The following is a 23,627-nucleotide window of genomic DNA, read 5'->3' as shown; positions in this document are numbered from 1 at the left end:
TTGTCGTCTGCACCAGTCTACTTCCACCACATGGCACAGAGCCAGGCAAATAGGCACTCAGTAAATTTTGGTTGATGAATTGAATACTGTGTGCTAGGAAGGAAGGAGTGGTGATACAAGGACGATTAAGATAACCATGCTTCATTTCTTGCCCTTAGGCCTTGTATGTTTTATAATAATCTGATGGTGTGGTGTGGTGTGTTTCAGGACTCCTTTGTAAAGGCAACATCTTGGCAAGGATTTGGCTTTTCTTTAGATCTGGTTCAATGAATGATCAAGGCAATGGAAATAGTGTAATGGTGTGAGATTCTTAGTGTGTCTGTGTCCGCTGTCTGTGTATCCCTTCAAATCCTCTCCTGTCTTGATGTGGTTCTCTCAACAGCTGTCAAATGTATTCCACACTAAGATTATAATTCTTCAAAAGAGGAATACTTAACAACAGTCAAAATCTAGTTCTTGGATAGCAACTTGGGAAATAGAGCTTGGGTGGTGACCAATGGGAAAGTGAAGAAATTATATGAGCTGCTTCAGCTCCTCGGAGAAGGCAATGGCACCCCACTCCAGTACTCTTGCCTGGAAAATCCCATGGACGGAGGAGCCTGGTAGCCTGCAGTCCATGGGGTCGCTAAGAGTCGGACATGACTGAGCGACTTCACTTTCACTTTTCACTTTCATGCATTGGAGAAGGAAATGGCAACCCACTCCAGTGTTCTTGCCTGGAGAATCCTAGGGACGGCGGAGCCTGGTGGGCTGCCATCTATGGGGTCGCACAGAATCGGACACGACTGAAGCGACGCAGCAGCAGCAGCAGCCCCAGCTCCTAAGTGCTTTGGGACTTGCAGTTCTGGCTATGTCTGAGACAGAAACTCCAACTTGTGGTGGCTTAGTAACTACCTCATAGGTTTGATGTGAGTATTAAACATAAGACATGATACTATAGAATCTTTAGCACAGTGCTTGATGGATATTAAGGACTGGCATACCTCAGATATATTGTGGGTAGGGTTCCAGACCACCAGAATAAATCGAGTCACACAAATTTTTTTGGTTTCTCAGTATTATATGTTATGTTTACACTTTACTGTAGTCCATTAAGTATGCAATAGCATTATGTCTTTTAAAAATGTACATGCCTTAATTAAAAAATACTTTATTGCTAAAAAAATGCTAACCATCATCTGAACCCTCAGTGATTTGTAATCTCTTTGCTAATTTGCCAGTAGAGGATTCTGCCTTGATGTTAATGGGTGATGACTGAATGAGGTGATGGTTGCTGAATGTTGGGGTCGCTGTGGCAATTTCTTAAAATAAGACAACAGTGAAGTTTACTACATTGATTGACTTTTCCTTTCACAAACAATTTTTCTATAACATGCAAAGCTGTTTAATGGTATATTCCCCGTGGTGGAACTTCTTTCAAAACCAGAGTCAGTCCTCTCAAACCCTGCTACTGCTCTATCAACTAAGTTTATGTAATATTCTAAATCCTTTGTTGTCATTTCAACGGTCTTGGCAGCATCTTCACTGGAAGTAGTTCCATGTCAAGAAACCGCTTTCCTCATCCATAAGAAGCACCTCTTCATCTTTTAAAGTTTTATCATGAGATTGCAGTAATTCAGTCACATCTTCAGGCTCCACTTCTAATTTTAGTCCTCTTACTAGTTCTACTACTCCTGCAGTTACAATAGTAATATCAAAGTTCACTAATCACAGATCACCATAACGGATGTAATAATGTTGAAAAAGCTTGGAATATTGCAAGAATCACCAAAATGTGACACACAAAGTGAGCAAATGCTTCAGGAAAAAAATGACATCCATAGACTTGCTCGACACCAGGGTTGCCACAGATCTTCAATTTGTTAAAAAAAATAGAATCTGTGAAGCTCAGTAAAGTGAAAGTGAAGTCGTTCAGTCATGTCCGACTCTTTGTGACCTGTAGACTGTAGCCCACCAAGCTCCTTCGTCCATGGGATTCTCCAGGCAAGAATACTGGAGTGGGTTGCCATTTCCTTCTCCAGGGGATCTTCCCGACCCAGAGATCGAACCCAGGTCTCCCACATTGCAGGCAGACTCTTTAACCTCTGCACCACCAGGGAAGCCCTTAAATACAAGAATACAGTCTCTAGAACTTCAGATCCAAGTCAGAGATTTCAAGGGAGGAAAGGAAGCCAGGTTGAAAGAAGGGGGAGGAGGCGGGAGAGGAGGGTGAAAGGGGTGGCCTTACAGACGTCTCCTGCCACCTACAGATATCCAGGCATTATGGGACTTTTCTCTGGGCCTCCAGAGAAGGGAGGACTGGAACTCGGCCCTACCAGAAATCAGACCAGACCAGAACCAGAATTTGAGTTCTCTGCCAAGAGGAGGTGATCAGTCTCCAATCCTCAGCTCAAGCTGAGGGCCCTTCGACCAGATTCCTGCTTCCAGGACCGGGGGACTAGAAAAACAGGGAAGGATAGGAAGGGTTAAGGAGAGGAAAGAGAGAGGGAAGGGGAGAAAGGTCAATAAAGTCTCTTGTTCCTTACCGGTCGGGGCACTCTGGCCAGTTGCCTGCATCAGGAGGAGACCAGGGACAAAAGGGTCCCAGTTGCGGCCGCTAGGTCTGGTCTATTGGCAGGCAAGCTGGCCCCTGAGTACCCCAAGTGGTCAGGAAGCTCAGTAAAGTGAAGTGCAATTAAAAAAGACGTATGCTTGTACTTAATACATGTTGAATTTTTTGAATGAATTGTTCCGTAGTTTAAACAGCTTTGAAAGTAGAAATTATCAGTGTTGGGTTCTTTACTTCTATCTGCCTACATTCATTTTTACCTCTCTTGGCTGTATAATTGGCTATTTGTATTACTTCTTATGCATTCATTTCTCTCACTTTTATCTCAAGAAGTCTGTCTCTTTCAAATGTCTCTAAAAATTTCCACTAGTAGCCCATCTACTTATAAACTTAAGTAGGAAAAAGTTAAGAATTATTTATTCTGTACTGTATTACTCCTTAGGGGAGTTTTTTTGAGATTTAATTCACATAAAATTCAGTTTTACATGTATGCAATTCAGAGGTTTTAGTGTACTCACAAGCTTGCGCAGCCACCATCACTATCTAATCTCAGCATTTTGTTCAGGGTAGTCAGAAACTCCCTGCCTTCCTCTTATACCCTAGCAACCACTCACCTACTGTCTTTGTGGATTTGCCAGTTCTGGATACTTTATATATAAATGGATTCATACAATATATGGCCTTTTGTACTTGTCCTCCTTTACTTGATATATTATTTCCAGTGTTCATCCATGTTGTAGCAGGTATCAGTACTTCATTCCTTTTTTGCTGCCTACTAATATTCCATTGTATGAATATACCACATTTTATTTGAAAAAGAAAGTGAAAGTCGCTCAGTTGTGTCCAGCTCTTTGCAGTTCCACGGACTATATAGTCCATGGAATTCTCCAGCCAGAATACTGGAGAATTTCCCTTCTCCAGGGGATCTTCCTGACCCAGGAATCGAACCAGGGTCTCCTGCATTGCAGAGTGATTTTTTATGAATTGAGCAGTGAGGGAAGGCCATGTTTTATTTATCCATCAGCTAATGGACATTTCTTTCCACTTTTTGGCCACTTTATAATGCTGCTATGAAGATTAATGTACAAAATTTTGTGTTGACATACATTTGGAGCTGCTGAGTCATAGGGTAAATCCATGTTTAATTGAGAGTTCTTTTGTTATCCCATTTTCAACTCCTCTGAATTTGGAAAGATTTCAGAATTTAATGGGCCAACCTTTTTATATTTTGAAGAAAGGGATGAAAATGAGTTTTGATATTGACTGGTATCACTAGTAGGTGGATCATCCTTCTGTGTAAAACACTGAATAATACTAGCCATAAATGGAAACTGTTTAAACTGCACAAAGTTTCTCTTACCCAGTATGTGGAGACCTGGGATTTCAGGGGATCGTACAATTTCTGTTGTAGATGCAGTGAATTAGGGTTTGTTGTTGTTACTAAGAAAAAACTGCAGAGGTCAGTAAAGCACATTAGGGAAGAAGTACCATATAGCCATTTTTTTCCCCTCCAAAGTTAAATTTCACCTCTAAGAATTGATAGAGTTTGTGGATAGAGTTTGTCCCAAACTCTGAAAGTCAGTCATGTCCTACTCTTTGCGACCCCATGGACTATATATATAGTCCATGGAATTCTCCATGCCAAAATACTGGAGTGGGTAGCCTATCCCTTCTCCAGGGGATCTTCCTGACCCAGAAATCGAATCATGGTCCCCTGTATTGCAGGCAGATTCTTCACCAACTGAGCTATCAGGGAAGCCCCATGGGCTCTTATAAATTCAAAGTTTCTAAATTCATAATTTATCTTCCAGGAATTGTACTCTTTCACTTTTTATTAACATAAAATGTTAATATGCCAAGTATAATAAAAGCGTTAGTAAAGCACTTAATATGTGTCAGACACCATTGTAAGTTAATCCTAACTGAGAACAAATTAGGTCCTGTTTTTATCCTCATTTTTATAGGAAGGAGCTGAGGCACAAAGATATTAAGAAATTTGCTCAAGATTACACAGCTCATACATTGCTCATTTATTGTTCAGTTGCGTCCAACTCATTGTGACCCCATGGACTATAGCATGCCAGGCTTCCCTCTCCTTGACTGTCTCTTAGAGCCTGCTCAAACCCATATCCATTGAGTTGATGTTGCCATCCAGCTATCTCATCCTCTGTTACCCCCTTCTCCTACCATCCTTAGTCTTTCCCAGCATCAGGGTCTATTCCAATGCGTTTGCTCATGTCCAACTTCAAACCTGAACTGTCTGATTGAGAGTCAGTGCTCTGAGCCACTTCTCTTCCTTATTCTGTGCTGCCTCTCAAGTACTATACATACATAAGATATTATTTGCTATTATTAGTTACAGCTAATTAAAGCTTTTGTTTATACAACTAGCAATCAGACTTATACTGAATTCTTAGATCCTACCATTAGAATAAATATAAATGTTTTATTTAAGTAATGGGGAAATGACAAGAAAATCTCATGTTCCCAGCTGAGGATTGGAGTTCCCAGCTTTTGACCAAGAATTCTGTCCATCATTGTACATCATATGACTAACTTTCATTACTGGAAGAATCGGGGAATTCATTTTATGTTCATCAGGATTGAAGCTATAGTACTTTGCTGTTGTTTTGGTTACTTAGTTTTTTTCTTACCTCACTCTTCTTCCTGTTCCAGTGGGTAAGAATATCTTTGGCAGCTTTTGAATTAAAATAATATTATTTTTAATTTTTGCAATAATCAGAAGGGTTCTAGACCTTATAGGATCAGTATTGGGAATCTCTGTTTGGTTCTAGTTTTTTTCTTCTTGCTTTGGGAGAAGTAGAGTGAAATATTGGGAGTTGCTTTAAAAATATCCTTAGGAGTAAAACATGTGGAAGAATACTTGAATACTTCGTATGCATTTGGCAGTTTCAGCTGAATGGGAATGAATTACAGGGAATTAAAAGATAATGGAGAGATCTGACTGCTTCCTTCATTTTACAGCTGGCTCAAGTAACTGTGTTCATGGCCATGCAGGAGAAATACCCAAGTGAGAGGATCTCTCATGCCACCTCACCAGGTGAGTAGTCAAAGTTTTCTGGATTAAATTCTGACCATTTGTCTATTATTTTATAGCAGAAATTTCCTTAAAAGGAAATACTAAACAAACAAGCATTCACTGAAATGCTGGTACCAAAAGAACAAAAATGACATGGGGCTACATTGAATAGAAAAATAGATCTCTCTGAGAGAACAACTATTTATCTCTCGTGCTACATGACTTCCAACAAGACCACGTGATTGATTATTGAGGGGGGCATATAAAGGATTGGAACAAAAACGACTTTGAAACATAGTTCCATTTGAAATCAGAAAAACACGGCATAAATTACTGTGGTCTATGTTGTCTTTGTAGTCCTGTGGGTGGGTCAGTCATCTGCTAGCCCACAAAGATTGGAATTCTTCTTGGATGCCAGCAGTCTCACTTGTGTTATCACTAGAAACTCAGAAATTTATCTCTAGAATGGATTTAAAGGATTTTGAAAGCTCAGTTGATATCCTAAGTTGTTATGTTATAAGTATATATGTGTATTTTATATATATATTAAAACATGTAACTGTATATACACACTCAATAGACAACATTAAGTGAAGGGCTTCCCATGTTGCTCAGCTGGTGAAGAATCCACCTGCAATGTGGGAGACCTGGATTCCATACCTGGGTTGGGAAGATTCCCTGGAGAAGGGAAAAAGGCTACCCACTTCAGTATTCTTGCCTGGAAAATTCCATGGGCAGAGGAGCCTGGAAGGCTACAGTCATACACACTCAATAGGCAACATTTAAGTAGATATGGTACATTCAAATAGGAAGTACCATTTTAGAAAAATGACTTTTGCATTCTGGGACATTTTTGAAGAAAGAATACGTTTATGGAACTAATGATATGTTTTCTTTAACTTTAAAAATCTTACAGTGCCTTATAACAGACATTTTGACAGGTATGTTATTTTCTTCTGGGCATATGGCCTTGCATATAGTAAGCACTTCGAAAAAATTCAAGAGTCATTCAGCAAATATTTATTGAACATCTGTTATGCACTGTCTTAGCACTAAATGTACAGTTTCTTAGGACAGCTATGTATAGTGCAAGTTTTGGAATGCAGCAGTTCCTGTCAGCTCACTGCCTTTCTGTGTGTTATTCTGTGCGGTCTCTTGTTTGATTGATCATGGCCCGTGAGCTAGTAATAGGACATGTGGCATAACACAGAACTCACACACTTCAGATAATCAGTCTCTGTAATTGTACCAAAGCACGCTTTCATTTCAGCAAATCTTTCTTTTAGAATTGATATATGGAGTGGCTGACTAGGAAGATGGTAGAAGTGAAGAAAAAGATTAGTAGTAGTAACAGGGAGTGGTTTTCAGGATGAGGCCCTCAGTGGATTTTCACTGTTTCAAAAAACATGACAAGTTATACACTGCCTAGAGAGATAATGCCATATAGACTCACCAAGAAGTCAAATTTCTTTGCTTTTGGCTAGAATTCTGTATACTCTACCTACTATAGGACGGTTAAGCATCCCTAGTCCTTCCCCATCCCCAGGCTTCCCTGGTGGCTCAGACAGTAAAGCGTCTGCCTGCAATGCGGGAGACCCGGGTTCGATTCTGGGTCGGGAAGATGCCCTGGAGAAGGAAATGGCAATCTACTCCAGCACTTTTGGCTGGAAAATCCCATGGACAGAGGAGCCTGATAGGCTACAGTCCATGGGGTTGCGAAGAGTCGGACACGACTTCACTTTCACTTTAAGAATTTTGTTAATTTAGTATAGGAACACTGGCTAATCTTATGCTGATCAGAGGCTCTAATTTTTGGCTATGTTTTCTACTAAAGATTGTTACAGATTACTGTGTATATATAGATGCTTTCAAATCAGACAGTCCCCTAAGGCCCAAAGGATAAAAGCAGTTCTTGGGGAAAGTGAGAATATCTTCAGTAGAAAGTAAAAGTAAGGGTAGCGAAAAAAGAAGCAAAAGTAGGTTGGTTCAGAAGGTGGGAGAAGCACTAAATTCAAATATCATTTGCTTCCCACTAGATCATAGAGTGTATAGAAACATATTTTACACACTCAGATTCTGACACTTCAAATGGATAAGTAGCTGCCATTACTGTTTGTTTACATGGATCATCTCAGATAAAGTTTAGAAAAATTACATTTATGGAACTAACTAACAGACATTTTGACAGGTATGTTATTTTCTTCTAGGCATATGGCCTTGCATATAGTAAGCACTTTGAAAAAATTCAAGAGTCATTCAGCAAATATTCATTGAACATCTGCTATGCACTGTCTTAGGACTAAATGTACAGTTTCTTGGGGAAACTGTAGTGATTTTAAAAAATAATTTGAATTTAAATTTTTGCTAATATGTTCATAAATCAAGTATTGAACTATTCCTATCTACCAGGCCTCAAACAGCAAGCTGACAAAGTCAGATAAATTTCATCAGTCTTGTTTCATCTTCAGTTCAGTTCAGTTCAGTTCAGTTGCTCAGTCGTGTCCGACTCTTTGCAACCCCATGAATTGCAGCACGCCAGGCCTCCCTGTCCATCACCAACTCCCAGAGTTCACCCAGACTCACGTCCATCGAGTCGGTGATGCCATCCGGCTGTCTCATCCTCTCTTGTCCCCTTTTTCTCCTGCCCCCAATCCCTCCCAGCATCAGAGTCTTTTCCAATGAGTCAACTCTTCGCATGAGGTGGCCAAAGTATTGGAGTTTCAGCTTTAGCATCATTCCTTCCAAAGAATACCCAGGGCTGATCTTTAGAATGGACTGGTTGGATCTCCTTGCAGTCCAAGGGACTCTCAAGAGTCTTCTCCAACACCACAGTACAAAAGCATCAGTTCTTCAGTTCTCAGCTTTCTTCACAGTCCAACTCTCACATCCATACGTGACCACAGGAAAAACCATAGCCTTGACTAGACGGACCTTTGTTTCATCTTATCTGCTCAGAAATTTTAGTAGTTCCTCTGCATTGCCCCCCAGAACCCTTCAGATTAACGTGTAAGACTTGGCTTGATATAGATTCACTCTACCCAGAAGGATACCCTGATTCATTCCCAAGTGGTGATTTTCTAAGGACACTGGATTGCATGTTACCCTGTAGAGCATTTAGAAACATATGGGGGTATTTTCAGGTTTCACAGTGATGGTGGGACGGAGTGAGGTCTGTTACTGGCATTTAGGGAATGGGGAAGGACTAGGGGTGCTTAACCATCCTGTAGTAGGTAGAGTATACATTGAAGAATTGTCAGACCCAGAATGCCAAGAGCACCTGTTGAGAAACCCTGCAAGAGGGAAAAATGTGGGTACTGGAATCAAAATAACATGGGTTCAAATCTCAGCTGTATCCTCTGTAAAATAGGGGTTAAAATACTTTTCACTAAGTAGGTAGATGAGACCATGTCTGTAAAGTGCCATGGCTTCTAGATTTCAAAGAATGGAGCCACTGTTAACTGTCTCAGTACTCCTGGATCCTTGGTAGGTCTTTTCTTGTGTCTTTGAACATTCTCATCTCTTAAGCTATTTCCATTTAGGTTTAACTAATTCAGGGACTTCCCTGGTGGTTCATTGGTTGAGAATCTGCCTTACAATACAGGGAACATGGGTTCGATCCCTAGTTTGGGAACTAAGATTCCACATGCCTTGGGGCAACTGAACCTGTGTGACACAGCTGCTGAGCCCAAGTGTCTAGAGCCCGTGCTCTGAGACAAGAGAACCCACTGCAAGGAGAAGCCCAGTAGCACAACTAGAGAGTAGCCCCTACTCGCCACAACTAGAGAAAGCCCACCTGCAGCAATGAAGAGTCCCTGTGCTACAAAGACACCCAGTGCAGCCGTGAATGAATGGATGAATGCCTAATTTTAAAAAAATCATTAAAAGAAATAAAGTTAACTAATTCAGAGTAGCTGAAATAGGCACAGGAAGAAGAAAAGGGTGAGGTATGGCTATTCTCTCACAGGTTTAAGTGATTTTTTGAAAAAAAGTTTTGTGGAATTACATGAGCTGATTTATATTAACAGTGGGAAATGCTGGTTGTTTCAGGTTCCAGCGTGATTCAGAAGGGCAGTTCCCTGGGGACTGAATGGCAGACCCCAGTTATCTCAGAGGCCTTTCGGAGCCGCTTCAGTCGTTGTTCAAGTGTAGCCGATAGTGGGGACACAGCCATTGGCACATCGTGCTCGGACATCGCAGAGGGTAAGTTTGAATTAATGATTTGATTACCAAAATATATTGTCGTTTTCAAATTGTATTTCAGGTGTATTGTCATTTCCAGAATATTCATGGGTCAATTTACTCAGAGTCTGCTTGATTCTTCCTATGCTATGCTCGTCACAACTCGTCCCTTCCTCTCAACTTCTGCTGTTTGTCCTGCCTGAACAATTTCCTAATAGGTTTCTTGGCATCAGGTCTTTCCCTCTCCTGCCAGATTAATCTTAAATCCTGATTTCATAGTTTCCCTTTCCTGCAAATCCTCAACTATTTATGTTAGTTGGAGGATAAAGGTCAGAGTCTTCAATTCTGTCATCTGTCCCTGTCCCATTCACACTTTTTTAAAAAAAATTTTGTTTATTTATTTTTGGCTGTGCTAGGTCTTTGTTGCTGCATGGGCTTTTTTCTAGTTGTGGAGAGCAGGACTTACTCTCTAGTTGTGGTACACTGGCTTCTCATTGCAGTATCTTCCCTTGTTGGAGAGCATGGGCCCTAGGGTATGCCAGCTCCACTAGTCGCAGCATGTGGGCTCAGTAGTTGCGGCTCCAGGGCTCCAGAGCACAAACTCAGTAGCTGTGGGCACATGGGCTTAGTTGCTCAATGGCATGTGGAATCTTCCTGGACCAGGGATTGAATCCTTGTCTCCTGCATTGGCAGGTGGATTCTTTACCACTGAGCCACCAGGGAAGCCCCAGACATATTTCTTACTGTCCTCAGGTATGTTGTCTTAACTATGCTATGAAAGCACAGAAAGCATAGAACTATTTTTTTTTTTTTGATACCTGAGCTCTTTCCTTCTTTAATCTGGACCCATTTGTACTATTCTCATCTTCTCTTGCCCCTCTCAGCTATGTTGATCTTATTTTTCATGATTTACTAAAGTGTCTTGACCAGACTTTTCACATCTCTCTCTCCCATTACTGATCTTCCTTTTTGCAATCTTATACTTTATTTTTTCTGCCACTTGTTTTTGCACTTAAGTAATAGCTATTAGGCTGCTTTGTAAATAATATATCCCAATAAAAAATTAAAAAGAAAAAACAGCAAAAAGCTGTAAGGTTGTACTTTACAAGAGTTTTTTTTTTTCCTTTTCATTTAGATGGTGGGTTCCTAGGAGGACAGAAAATCTAGTGATAATAATTAACGACTGTTTATCAAATACTTTATGATGAATACTGCGCTAAATTTTTTTCATTAATACCGTTAAGAACTCTATGCATTTTTTTTTTAAGCGCTGGGTCTTAGTTTTGGAACTTGAGATCTTTAGTTGTGACATATGAGATCTAGTTCCCTGAGCAGGGAACAAACCCTGGCCCCCTGCAATGGGAGCATGGAGTCTTAATCACTGAATCAACAGGGAAGTCCCAAGAGATATTTTATTTCCGGTGTACAAATGAGAAAGCTGAATTTCAAAGTGATTAAGTGAGCTGATTAAAGTCACAATGAATTACTTTGGTACTTTATCAGATGTCACACCCACTTGGATGGCTATAATCAAAAAGATAGTAAGTGTTGGTGGGAATGTAGAGAAACTGGAGCCTGTCTATTGCTGGTGGGAATGTAAAATGTTGCAGCTGCTTTGGAAAGCTGTTTGGCAGGTCCTTAAAAGATTAAACATAGAGTTGCCTCATGGCTCAGCAGATCTACTCCTGGGGTGTATATACTCAAGAGAAGATGAAAACATACATCCACACAGCAACTTGTACACAAATATTCATAGCAGCGTTGGTTAATAATAATAACCAAAAAATGGAAACAACCCAATGTATCAGTTAACAAATAGATGAATAAAATGTTGTATATCCATATTATGGAATACTGTGGAGCAATAACGGAGAAGGGAATGGCACCCCACTCCAGTACTCTTGCCTGGAAAGCCCCATGGACGGAGGAGCCTGGTAGGCTGCAGTCCATGGGGTCACTAAGAGTTGGCACGACTGAGCGACTTCACTTTCGCTTTTCACTTTCATACATTGGAGAAGGCAATGGCACACCACTCCAGTATTCTTGCCTGAAGAATCCCAGAGACAGAGGAGCCTAGTGAGCTGCCGTCTATGGGGTCGCACAGAGTCGGACACGACTAAAGAGACTTAGCAGTAGCAGTGGAGCAATAAAAAGAAATGAAGTATGAATACACTCCACAAACTGGATGAACTTTAAAAAATCCATGCTGAGTGAAAAAAGCCAGACACAAAAGACCACATATTATATGATTCCATTTGTAAGTGTCCAAAATAGGCCAATTTATATAGAGACGGAAAGGAGATTTAGTGGTTGCCTAAGGCTATGAAGTTAGAGTAAATGCAGCATGACCACTAGAGGGTAAAAAGGTTTCTTTGGGGATGATGAAAATGTTCTAAACTGGATTGTAGTGATGGTCACATAATTCTGTGAATATACTAAAAAAAACATTGAATTGTGTGTTTCAAGTGGGTGAAAATTGTATGGTATGTGAACTATATCTCAGTAAAGCTGGGTTTTTTTTTGTTTTTTTGTTTTGTTTTTTTTTAAGAAAAAATGTTTGGGAAAAAATCTATTTTGAAGAATAAAATACTAGTACTGACTCCTGGGCACCTGGCATTTGATTTGATAGCTATGTGTATATGGGCACAGTGTCAGTAAATATTGAGTAAATGGAATAATAGATTTTAATAGACAGAACTTTAAAAATCATTTAATCCAGTTCATTTTTGCAAATGAGTAACAAAAATTCCACACAGGGTTAAGTAGCTTGCCTAATGTCACACAGCTAATTATCAGATTCAGGTCTCCCACCTGTAGTATTCTTTCTATCACTTGTGTAATCAAAAGTGTTACTGTCAGTGTACTTAGGACTTGTTACGCTTTTGTCTACATGGGCAGTCATAGGATCTTTTTCATTTTGACTAAATAATTGAGCTTTTAAAAATCAAACAGTTTTCTAGATTTTTCCCCCTGTTGAATTGACTGGCTGTATTTCATCCAGTCAAATTGTTACACAGATTGCGTGTAACTCTGCATGCTTTTTATATCTTTGGGGAAATATATATTTCCTTCCTAGTGCATTTTTATTTTTAATTTTTTTGACTGAGTGTGTGGCTTGTTACCACAACTTATCTCAGTTACCCAACCAGAGATCAAACTTGGGTCCCCAGAGGTGAAAGCTCAGGCTCTTTACCACTGGACCACCAGGGAATTGCCAGTCATGGGTTCTTTTTTAAAATTATAGTAGTCTTGACATGATGGCCAAAGCTATTGGTCTAGAAGTTTCTTTTAAAAGGATCTAAGGTTTCTTTTCTGCCACGTTATATACTGTGGTCTTTATTTTTTGCTCATTTTGTTCATGACTATGTCTTGGTTTATTTGGAGCCCAGTTGACAACCACATTTGTGACTGGTATAAAATATAGTTCATTAGGTGTTCTTTTTTTCTATTTAAAAATGTATTTATTTTGTAATGGAGTGCAGCTGATTTACAATGTTGTGTTAATTTTAGGTGTATGGCAAAGTAATTCAGTTATATATACACATATATCTATTCTTTTTCATATTCATTTCCCATTTAGATTATTATAAAATATTGAGTAGAGATCCCTGTGCTATACAGTAGGTCCTGTTGATTACAATAGTATATTAATCCCCAAATCTTAATTTTTCCCTCCCCTTCACCTTTCCCGTTTGGTAACCATAAATTCATTCTCTAAGTCTGTGAATCTATTTTCTGTTTGTAAATAAGTTTATTCGTATCATTTTTCTACGCTCCACATATAAGTGATATCATATGATATTTGTCTTTGTCTAACTTAGTATGATAATCTCTAGGTCCATTCATGTTACTGCAAATGGCATTATTTCATTTTTCTTTCTTTTCTTTTATATGGTTAAGTAATATTCCATTGAATATATGTACCACATCATTATTCGTGCATCTGCTGATGGACATTTAGAGTTTTTTGTTTCATTTTGCTTTTCCTGGTGGTTCTGTGCAACTTATGGGATCTTAGTTCCCCAACCGAGGATTGAACCCAGGCCTCTGCAGTGAAAGCCTGGAGTCCTAACCATTGAACTGCCAGGGAATTCCCCATTTAGGTTTTTGATTCTACCCTTCACTAAGGTGTTTTACCTTGAAGATTCTCAAGGGACAAGATAGAGGTAGATACTTGAGAGCTCAGAAGTCTTTCAGTTTTTTGATAAAGACTGAAATCATCACTGGCTTATTTCAGACTACCGTACTTCATAAACCAGTAAGGGATATAGGAGAAGTGACCAAAATTTAGCAATAGCTAAGTCTACCCCTTACCAAGAAAGGACGGTTGCTAAAAAGAATGAATTGCTTTTGGTGAGGGGTGGGAGTTGAGGGGCAAGGAGTATGTTTGAGGAAAGGAGAGATTTAGAGATATATCCTTGAAGTGGCAAAAACCCAATGATTTGGTGAATTGTTCAGTTCAGCCGCTCAGTCATGTCTGACACTTTGCGATCCCATGAATCACAGCACTCCAGGCCTCCCTGTCCATCACCAACTCCCGGAGTTCACTCAAACTCATGTCCATCGAGTCAGTAATGCCATCCAGCCATCTCAACCTCTGTCGTCCCCTTCTGCTCCTGCCCCCAATCCCTCCCAGCATCAGGGTCTTTTCCTATGAGTTGACTCTTTGCATGAGGTGGAAAAGAATTGAAGTTTCAGCTTCAACATCAGTCCTTCCAATGAACACCCAGGACTGATCTCCTTCAGAATGGACCAGTTCGATCTCCTTGCAGTCCAAGGGACTCTCAAGAGTCTTCTGCAGCACCGCAGTTCAAAAGCATCAATTCTTCGGCGCTCAGCTTTCTTCACAGTCCAACTCTCACATCCATACATGACTACTGGAAAAACCATAGCCTTGACTAGACGGACCTTTGTTGGCAAAGTAATGTCTCTGCTTTTCAATATGCTGTCTAGGTTGGTCATAACTTTCCTCCCAAGGAGTAAGGGTCTTTTAATTTCATGGCTGCAATCACCATCTGCAGTGATTTTGGAGACCAAAAAAATAAAGTCTGACACTGTTTCCACTGTTTCCCCATCTATTTCCCATGAAGTGATGAGACCAGATGCCATGATCTTCGTTTTCTGAATGTTGAGCTTTAAGACAACTTTTTCACTCTCCTCTTTCACTTTCATCAAGAGGCTTCTTAGTTCCTCTTCACTTTCTGCCATAAGGGTGGTGTCATCTGCATATCTGAGGTTATTGGTATTTCTCCCGGCAATCTTGATTCCAGCTTGTGCTTCTTCCAGCCCAGAGTTTCTCATGATGTAGTCTGCATATAAGTTAAAAAAGCAGAGTGACAATATACAGCCATGACGTACTCCTTTTCCTATTTGGAACCAGTCTGTTGTTCCATGTCCAGTTCTAACTGTTGCTTCCTGACCTGCATACAGATTTCTCAAGAGGCAGGTCAGGTGTTCTGGTTTCCCATCTCTTTCAGAATTTTCCACAGTTGATTGTGATCCACACAGTCAAAGGCTTTGGCATAGTCAATAAAGCAGAAATAGATGTTTTCCTGGAACTCTCTTGCGTTTTCGATGACCAGCAGATGCTGGCAATTTGATCTCTGGTCCCTCTGCCTTTTCTAAAAGCAGCTTGAACATCTGGAAGTTCACGGTTCATGTATTGCTGAAGCCTGGCTTGGAGAATTTTGAGCATCAGTTTACTAGCGTGTGAGATGAGTGCAGTTATGCAGTAGTTTGAGCATTCTTTGGCATTGCCTTTCTTTGGGATTGGAATGGAAACTGACCTTTTCTAGTCCCGTGGCCACTGCTGAGTTTTCCAAATTTGCTGGCATATTGAGTGCAGCACTTTCACAGCATCATCTTTTAGGATTTGAAATAGCTCAACTGGGATTCCATCACCTCCACTAGCTTTGTTCGTAGTGATGCCTTCTAAGGCCCACTTGACTTCACATTCCAGCATGTCTGGCTCTAGGTGAGTGATCACACTATTGTGGTTATCTTGGTCGTGAAGATCTTTTTTGTACAGTTATTTCATTAAGAAGAGCCACCTCTTCTTAATATCTTCTGCTTCTGTTAGGTCCATACCATTTCGGTCCTTTATCGAGCCCATCTTTGCATGAAATGTTCCCTTGCTGCTGCTACTGCTAAGTTGCTTCAGTCGTGTCTGACTCTGTGCAACCTCATAGACGGCAGCCCACCAGGCTCCGCCATCCCTGGGATTCTGCAGGCAAGAACACTGGAGTGGGCTGCCATTTCCTTCTCCAATGCATGAAAGTGAAAAGTGAAAGTGAAGTCGTTCAGTCATGTCCAACTCTTCTCGACTCCATGGACTGCAGCCTACCAGGGTCCCCGTCCATGGGATTTTCCAGGCAACAGTACTGGAGTGGGTTGCCATTGCCTTCTCCGGAAATGTTCCCTTGGTATCTCTTATTTTCTTGAAGAGATCTCTAGTCTTTCCCATTCTGTTCTTTTTCTCTATTTTTTTGCATTGATCGCTGAGGAAGGCTTTCTTATCTTTCCTTGCTATTCTTTGGAACTCTGCATTCAGATGCTTATATCTTTCCTTTTCTCCTTTGCTTTTTGCTTCTCTTTTCACAGCTATTTGTAAGGCCTCCCCAGACAGCCATTTTGCTTTTCTGCATTTCTTTTCACTGGGGATGGTCTTGATCCCTGTCTCCTGTACAATGTCGCGAACTTCTGTCCATAGTTCATCAGGCCCTCCAATAGATCTAGTCCCTTAAATCTGTTTCTCACTTCTACTGTATAATCATAAGGGATTTGATTTAGGTCATACCTGAATGGTCTAGTGGTTTTCCCTACATTCTTCAATTTAAGTCTGAATTTGGCAATAAGGAGTTAATGATCTGAGCCACAGTCAGCTCCCGTTCTTGTTTTTGCTGATTGTATAGAGCTTCTCCATCTTTGGGTGCAAAGAATATAATCAACCTGATTTGGGTGTTGTCCATCTAGTGATGTCCATGTGTAGAGTCTTCTCTTGTGTTGTTGGAAGAGGGGTGTTGCTATGACCAGTGCGTGCTCTTGGCAAAACTATTAGCCTTTGCCCTGCTTCATTCCCTATTCCAAGGCCAAATTTGCCCATTACTCCAGGTGTTTCTTGACTTCCTACTTTTGCATTCCAATCCCCTATAATGAAAAGGACATCTTTTTTGGGTGTTAGTTCTAAAAGGTCTTGTAGGTCTTCATAGAACCATTCAACAGGAGATGGCAAGAGTGAACGTTGACATTTTAGGAATCAGCGAACTAAAATGGATTGGAATGGATGAATTTAACTCAGATGACTATTATATCTACTGCTGTGGGCAGGAATCCCTTAGAAGAAATGGAGTAGCCATCATGGTCATCAGAAGAGTCCAAAATGCAGTACTTGGATGCAATCTCAAAAACGACAGAATGATCTCTGTTTGTTTCCAAGTCAAATCATTCAATATCATGGTAATCTAAGCCTATGCCCCAACCAGTAACTCTGAAGAAGCTGAAGTTGAATGGTTCTATGAAGACCTACAAGACCTTTTCTAACTAACACCCAAAAAAGATGTCCTTTTCATTATAGGGGACTGGAATGCAAAAGTAGGAAGTCAAGAAACACCTGGAATAATGGGCAAATTTGGCCTTGGAGTATGGAATGAAGCAAGGCAAAGGCTAATAGAGTTTTGCCGAGAGAACGCACTGGTCATAGCAAACACCCTCTTCCAACAACACAAGAGAAGACTCTACATATGGACATCACCAGATGGTCAACACCGAAATCAGATTGATTATATTCTTTGCAGCCAAAGATGGAGAAGCTCTATACAGTCAGCAAAAATAAGACTGGGAGCTGATTGTGGTTCAGATCATGAACTCCTTAATGCCAAATTCAGACTTAGATTGAAGAAAGTAGGCAACACCATTACCATTCAGGTATGACCTAAATCAAATCCCTTATGATTATGCAGTAGAAGTGAGAAATAGATTTAAGGGTCTAGATCTGACAGACAGAGTGCCTGACGAACTATGGATGGAAGTTCATGACATTGTATAGGAGATAGGGATCAAGACTGTCCCCATGGAAAAGAAATGCAAAAAAGCAAAATGGCTGTCTGAGGAGGCCTTACAAATAGCTATGAAAAGAAGAGAAGCAAAAAGCCAAGGAGAAAAGGAAAGATATACCCGTTTGAAAACAGATTTCCAAAGAATAGCAGGGAGAGATAAGAAAGCCTTCCTCAGCAATCAATGCAAGGAAATAGAGAAAAACAACAGAATGGGAAATACTAGCGATCTCTTCAAAAAAATTAGAGATACCAAGGGAACATTTCATGCAAGGATTGGCTCGATAAAGGACAGAAATAGTATGGAGCTAACAGAAGCAGAAGATATTAAGAAGAGGTGGCAAGAATACACAGAAGAACTGTACAAAAAAAGATCTTCAAGACCAAGATAATCATGATGGTGTGATCACTCACCTAGAGCCAGACATCCTGGAATGTGAAGTCAAGTGGGCCTTAGAAAGCATCACTATGAACAAAGCTAGTGGAGGTGATGCAATTCCAGTTGAGCTGTTTCAAATCCTGAAAGATGATGCTGTGAAAGTGCTGCACTCAATATGCCAGCAAATTTGGAAAACTCAGCAGTGGCCACGGGACTAGAAAAGGTCAGTTTCCATTCCAATCCCAAAGAAAGGCAATGCCAAAGAATGCTCAAACTACCGCATAACTGCACTCATCTCACACGCTAGTAAACTGATGCTCAAAATTCTCCAAGCCAGGCTTCAGCAATACATGAACCGTGAACTTCCAGATGTTCAAGCTGCTTTTAGAAAAGGCAGAGGGACCAGAGATCAAATTGCCAGCATCTGCTGGTCATCGAAAACGCAAGAGAGTTCCAGGAAAACATCTATTTCTGCTTTATTGACTATGCCAAAGCCTTTGACTGTGTGGATCACAATCAACTGTGGAAAATTCTGAAAGAGATGGGAAACCAGAACACCTGACCTGCCTCTTGAGAAATCTGTATGCAGGTCAGGAAGCAACAGTTAGAACTGGACATGGAACAACAGACTGGTTCCAAATAGGAAAAGGAGTACGTCATGGCTGTATATTGTCACTCTGCTTTTTTAACTTATATGCAGACTACATCATGAGAAACTCTGGGCTGGAAGAAGCACAAGCTGGAATCAAGATTGCCGGGAGAAATACCAATAACCTCAGATATGCAGATGACACCACCCTTATGGCAGAAAGTGAAGAGGAACTAAGAAGCCTCTTGATGAAAGTGAAAGAGGAGAGTGAAAAAGTTGTCTTAAAGCTCAACATTCAGAAAACGAAGATCATGGCATCTGGTCCCATCACTTCATGGGAAATAGATAGGGAAACAGTGGAAACAGTGTCAAACTTAATTTTTTTGGTCTCCGAAATCACTGCAGATGGTGACTGCAGCCATGAAATTAAGAGATGCTTGCTCCTTGGAAGGAAAGTTATGACCAACCTAGATAGCATATTGAAAAGCAGAGACATTACTTTGCCAACAAAGGTCCGTCTAGTCAAGGCTATGGTTTTTCCAGTAGTCATGTATGGATGTGAGAGTTGGACTGTGAAGAAAGCTGAGCGCCGAAGAATTGATGCTTTTGAACTGTGGTGTTGGCGAAGACTCTTGAGAGTCCCTTGGACTGCAAGGATACCCAGCTGGTCCGTCCTAAAGTAGATCAGTCCTGGATGTTCATTGGAAAGATTGATGCTGAAACTGAGACTCCAATACTTTGGCCACCTCATGCAGAGTCAACTCATAGGAAAAGACCCTGATGCTGGGAGGGATTGAGCATAGGAGGAGAAGGGGTCGACAGAGGATTAGATGGCTGGATGGCATCATCGACCCAACAGACATGGGTTTGGATAAACTCTGGAGTTGGTGATGGACAGGGAGGCCTGGAGTGCTGAGATTCATGAGGTCGCAAAGAGTTGGACACTCTGAATGACTGAACTGAACTGATGGGAATGGATGCCATGATCTTAGTTTTCTGAATGTTGTGCTTTAAGCCAACTTTTTCACTCTCCCCTTTAACTTTTTCTTAACTTTCTGCCATAAGGGTGGTGTCATCTGCATATCTGAGGTTATTGATATTTCTCCCGGCAATCTTGATTCCAGCTTGTGCTTCCTCCAGCCCTGCATTTCTCATGATGTAGTCTGCACATAAGTTAAATAAGCAGGGTGACAATATACAGCCTTGACGTACTCCTTTTCCTATTTGGAACCAGTCTGTTGTTCCATGTCCAGTTCTAAGTGTTGCTTCCTGACCTGCATACAGGTTTCTCAAGAGGCAGGTCAGGTGGTCTGGTATTTCCATCTCTTTCAGAATTTTCCACAGTTGATCCACATAATCAAAGGCTTTGGCATAGTCAATAAAGCAGAAATAGATGTTTTCCTGGAACTCTTCTTGCTTTTTTGATGACCCAGCAGATGCTGGCAATTTGATCTCGGGTTCCTCTGCTTTTTCTAAAAGCAGCTTGAACATCTGGAAGTTCACGGTTCACGTATTGCTGAAGTCTGGCTTGGAGAAATTTGAGCATCAGTTTACTAGCGCATGAGATGAGTGCAGTTGTGTGGCAGTTTGAGCATTCTTTGGCATTGCCTTTCTTTTGGATTGGAATGGAAACTGACGTTTTCCAGTCCTGTGGCCACTGCTGAGTTTTCCATATATGCTGACATATTGAGTGCAGCGCTTTCATAGCATCATCTTTTAGAATTTGAAATAGCTCATATTAAAAAATCACATATCTCATATGCTAAATTTGAATAGACTTTGAAAATTATAGAAGATAGTGACACGGAAATATGTTGCTGTTTTGTTTCAAAATGCTCTTAAACAGAAGCCAGACTTTAATGTATCTTGACATTTTATAGTACTTTCTTAGAATCACACAATTTCCTTAATGTAAATAGATAAACACAGTAGATAAATCACAAGTGCTGACAGACCTCATTTCATCATCCATAGATGGACCATACTCACCAGCAAATTAGAGAAACAATGTTCTTTTGGGCAGTTGGTTCCTTTTTTCTTGACTTAGGTTTTGGCATTACTCCTTTGGGCATTATGGGCTCAAAACTGAATTTGGTGAGTCGTGAGAGTGGTGCCGTGGGCAGAGAATGGAAGAAGGTATTGCCGAGTTCAGCGTAGAAGCAGCCCTCATAACCAAAATCTTGCTGTCTTCTCTTCCATAATTATATTTGGAAAGTGGCGACCCTTGATGAGAGAATGTTATGGTGTCACTATGGAAGATTTCAAGGAGGGAGCTTTCTAGTCTTAGAATCTTCATCACCACCAGTCTACCTTAACCCTGTGACTAGTTATGTATTTAAGTTTCGGGACATCAAAAACGGTGTCCTTTGACTCTTGAAATGTCCTTCTTTCTTGGTCCTGAGAAGCTGATGCATGCCATCAAAAATTACTGGTTGTTTTGCTTCTTGTTTGTTTTTACTATGGTATTTTATAAATCCCCACGATCATCTGAATAGAGGAAATTAGATACTCTGCATACGTTATAAGGGATAATTTGGCTTGCTTGTTTTTAAAGAACTGCTTACAAATGCATATGCGAAGATGATAGCAGATCTATACCCATTTAATTCTGAAAAAGGTTAGTATCTGTCCTCATTGGCTGAGTATGTTTTGTGTTGGTTGATGGAAAATGAAACAAATCGGAGATCTATTCTTCTCCACAGTAGATGTTGCTTAGTTTGGAAAGAATCTTGGACACAGTTGAGAAAGAAAGACGTTTCTATCCCTTGTCCCCCTCACTCGGTTCCCTGCCTGCTGAAGGCAATAGGTATGTTTCCTCATATTCCTGCCTGTACTTTGCTTGTAGCCCTCAGCCCTGTGTTAGTTCTGTGACCTTGTAGTCCTCTTCACAGTGGCACTTGAAAGTTGGAAACAGTAAAAATGTGAACTTTCTGCAGCAGAGCCAATTGGAGAGTTGTCTCACAAGACTAGGCAGGAGCTAAAGGAAACATAAATCCAGTCTCAAGGAAAGTGAAAAGTCAGTTATATACAAACAAGGGGCTAAATAAAAGGCAAAGTAAAAAATAGAGGATTTCAGTGTTTACCAGTTGAGGGTGCTCACTGTGCTAGAATGAAACCTGAGAGTTGCTAAGAATAACTTGACATATCCTGGCAGTCAGGTCTGGCGTGTGGGAGAGAGCAGAATCCTGATTCAGATGCGGCGCTCCCCTCCCCAGGCACGAAGCAGCACTATCCAGTTTGCCGTATTCTTTGGATAGTTTAGATTCATTGTTCACCTTTGCTGTGGAGCTTTTGGAGATCAAAGAGGATTCCGGCAGCCCATGGAAAAGACATTTTTATTAGATTGGATTATAGCTTAGAGTCGCCCAGCTCTTGGAACAGTAGGACCTAATCCAGTTCCCTTAAGTAAGTGATGTTTTTCTTAAGTTCAGTTTTCAGCTGTGTTAACTGGCAGGATTTTTTTTATTCAAATACAAAGAACAGTATAAATTAAAAGTGAAGCCAGTGTTACCTTTCTTTGGTTTGCCTTGGGAATGGCATTTGAGATTCTAGAACACACATCTCCCATTTAGGCTGCTATATTTTTCTGCCTGATACTTGTGACAGTGCCCTCTCTGCCTGCTCTCAGGCAGAGAATGTCTGGCATAGCAGCCAAACTCAAAAAAAGCTTGCTGCTTCGATTTTGACTTACAGAAGACTATTCTCTCCACAGATTTTTGCAGTTCAAGTAGCAGTCCTTCTTTCCAGCCCATCAAAAGCCACGTAACCATTCCAACAGCCCATGTGATACCTTCTACTTTGGGGACCTCTCCTGCCAAGCCAAATCCTTCTGCCGGACCCTCTTCCAAACTTCCTTTGTCAGGGTTGGCTGAAAGTGTGGGGATGACAAGAAATGGAGACCTCAGTTCAATGAAACGTTCTCCAGGCCTTTCTAGAGATTTCATGTATCTTTGTGGTGCTGCTGGAGAAAGTGGAGTTGAGCAGTCCTGGTTTCCAGCAGTGGGCCATGAAAGAGAAGAAGCAGCGAGAAAGTTTGATGTTCCCAATATGGAGTCTACCCTCAATCAGTCAGCAATGCTGGAGACACTTTATTCAGATCCCCACTACCGAGTCTATTTCCACAACCCAAGAACCGACACAAACAAGGAGCTATACAAAGGGTTGCCTGAGACCAAGAAGGCACCAGGCAGCGGGGCAGCATGTGAGAGGAATGGACCACACCCTGGCAGCAGTGGGGTTCTTCCTTTGGGACTCCAGCCTGCTCCTGGGCTCTCCAAGCCTCTACCTTCTCAGGTGTGGCAGCCAAATCCTGACCCTTGGCATTCCCGCGAGCGATCTTGTGAACTCAGCACTTGTCGGCAGCAGCTGGAATTGATCCGTTTACAGATGGAGCAAATGCAGGTAGAGGCCTTTCTTTCCTTGGACTTTGCAGTTTCTGTGCTAATCTTAGAACTATATAGGTTTTTTTTTCTTATAAGTTTTGACTCCAAAGAAAGTGTTTGTAAAAAGGAGGGAAGATTTTTATAGGTAGGCAGTCTTGTGAATGTCATCAAATCTGTTGGTTCTAAACACCAGATTGGTTCTCCAAAGCAGAGGGTTACAAAGGGAAACCCAGAAGTAGGACACTAACACTGATTGTACGTGTGTGTACTTACATAGCAGTCACTAGGCTAGGCACTTTAACGTACAGAATCTTACTTGATCCTTACAGCACTCTGATGAAGTAAATGTAGGAACTTACCAGGTTCTTAGAATAACTAATCTGTCCAGAGACACAGAGCTGGTTTAAGTGGCAGAGCTCTAGGGTTCAGAAACTATCTTTTAGTCCCATATTCTTTCCA

At 40.9% G+C, this 23,627-nt stretch overlaps 1 protein-coding gene across 2 annotated transcripts in view; it reads left to right on the top strand.

Moving 5' to 3' along the window:
* CEP85 (centrosomal protein 85) overlaps positions 1-23,627 on the top strand; it is a 43,130-nt gene that overhangs the window by 1,091 nt on the left and 18,412 nt on the right. Inside the window, exons 2-4 of one of the 2 annotated variants that reach the window (XM_069574943.1) lie at positions 5,534-5,609; positions 9,636-9,788; positions 22,499-23,187. In XM_069574943.1, coding sequence (XP_069431044.1) covers positions 5,555-5,609; positions 9,636-9,788; positions 22,499-23,187 — 897 coding nt within the window. In that variant the 5' untranslated portion in view covers positions 5,534-5,554. Of the gene's footprint in view, positions 1-5,533; positions 5,610-9,635; positions 9,789-21,955; positions 22,192-22,498; positions 23,188-23,627 lie in introns of those variants that run through there. The other variant, XM_069574944.1, reaches the window with a different exon arrangement.

The sequence above is a fragment of the Ovis canadensis genome, chromosome 2 (assembly GCF_042477335.2).
Source record: "Ovis canadensis isolate MfBH-ARS-UI-01 breed Bighorn chromosome 2, ARS-UI_OviCan_v2, whole genome shotgun sequence".
NCBI classification, from domain to species: domain Eukaryota; kingdom Metazoa; phylum Chordata; class Mammalia; order Artiodactyla; family Bovidae; genus Ovis; species Ovis canadensis.
The sequence above is the reverse complement of the archived record's forward strand: the minus strand, read 5'-3'. Positions and strand labels throughout refer to the sequence as shown.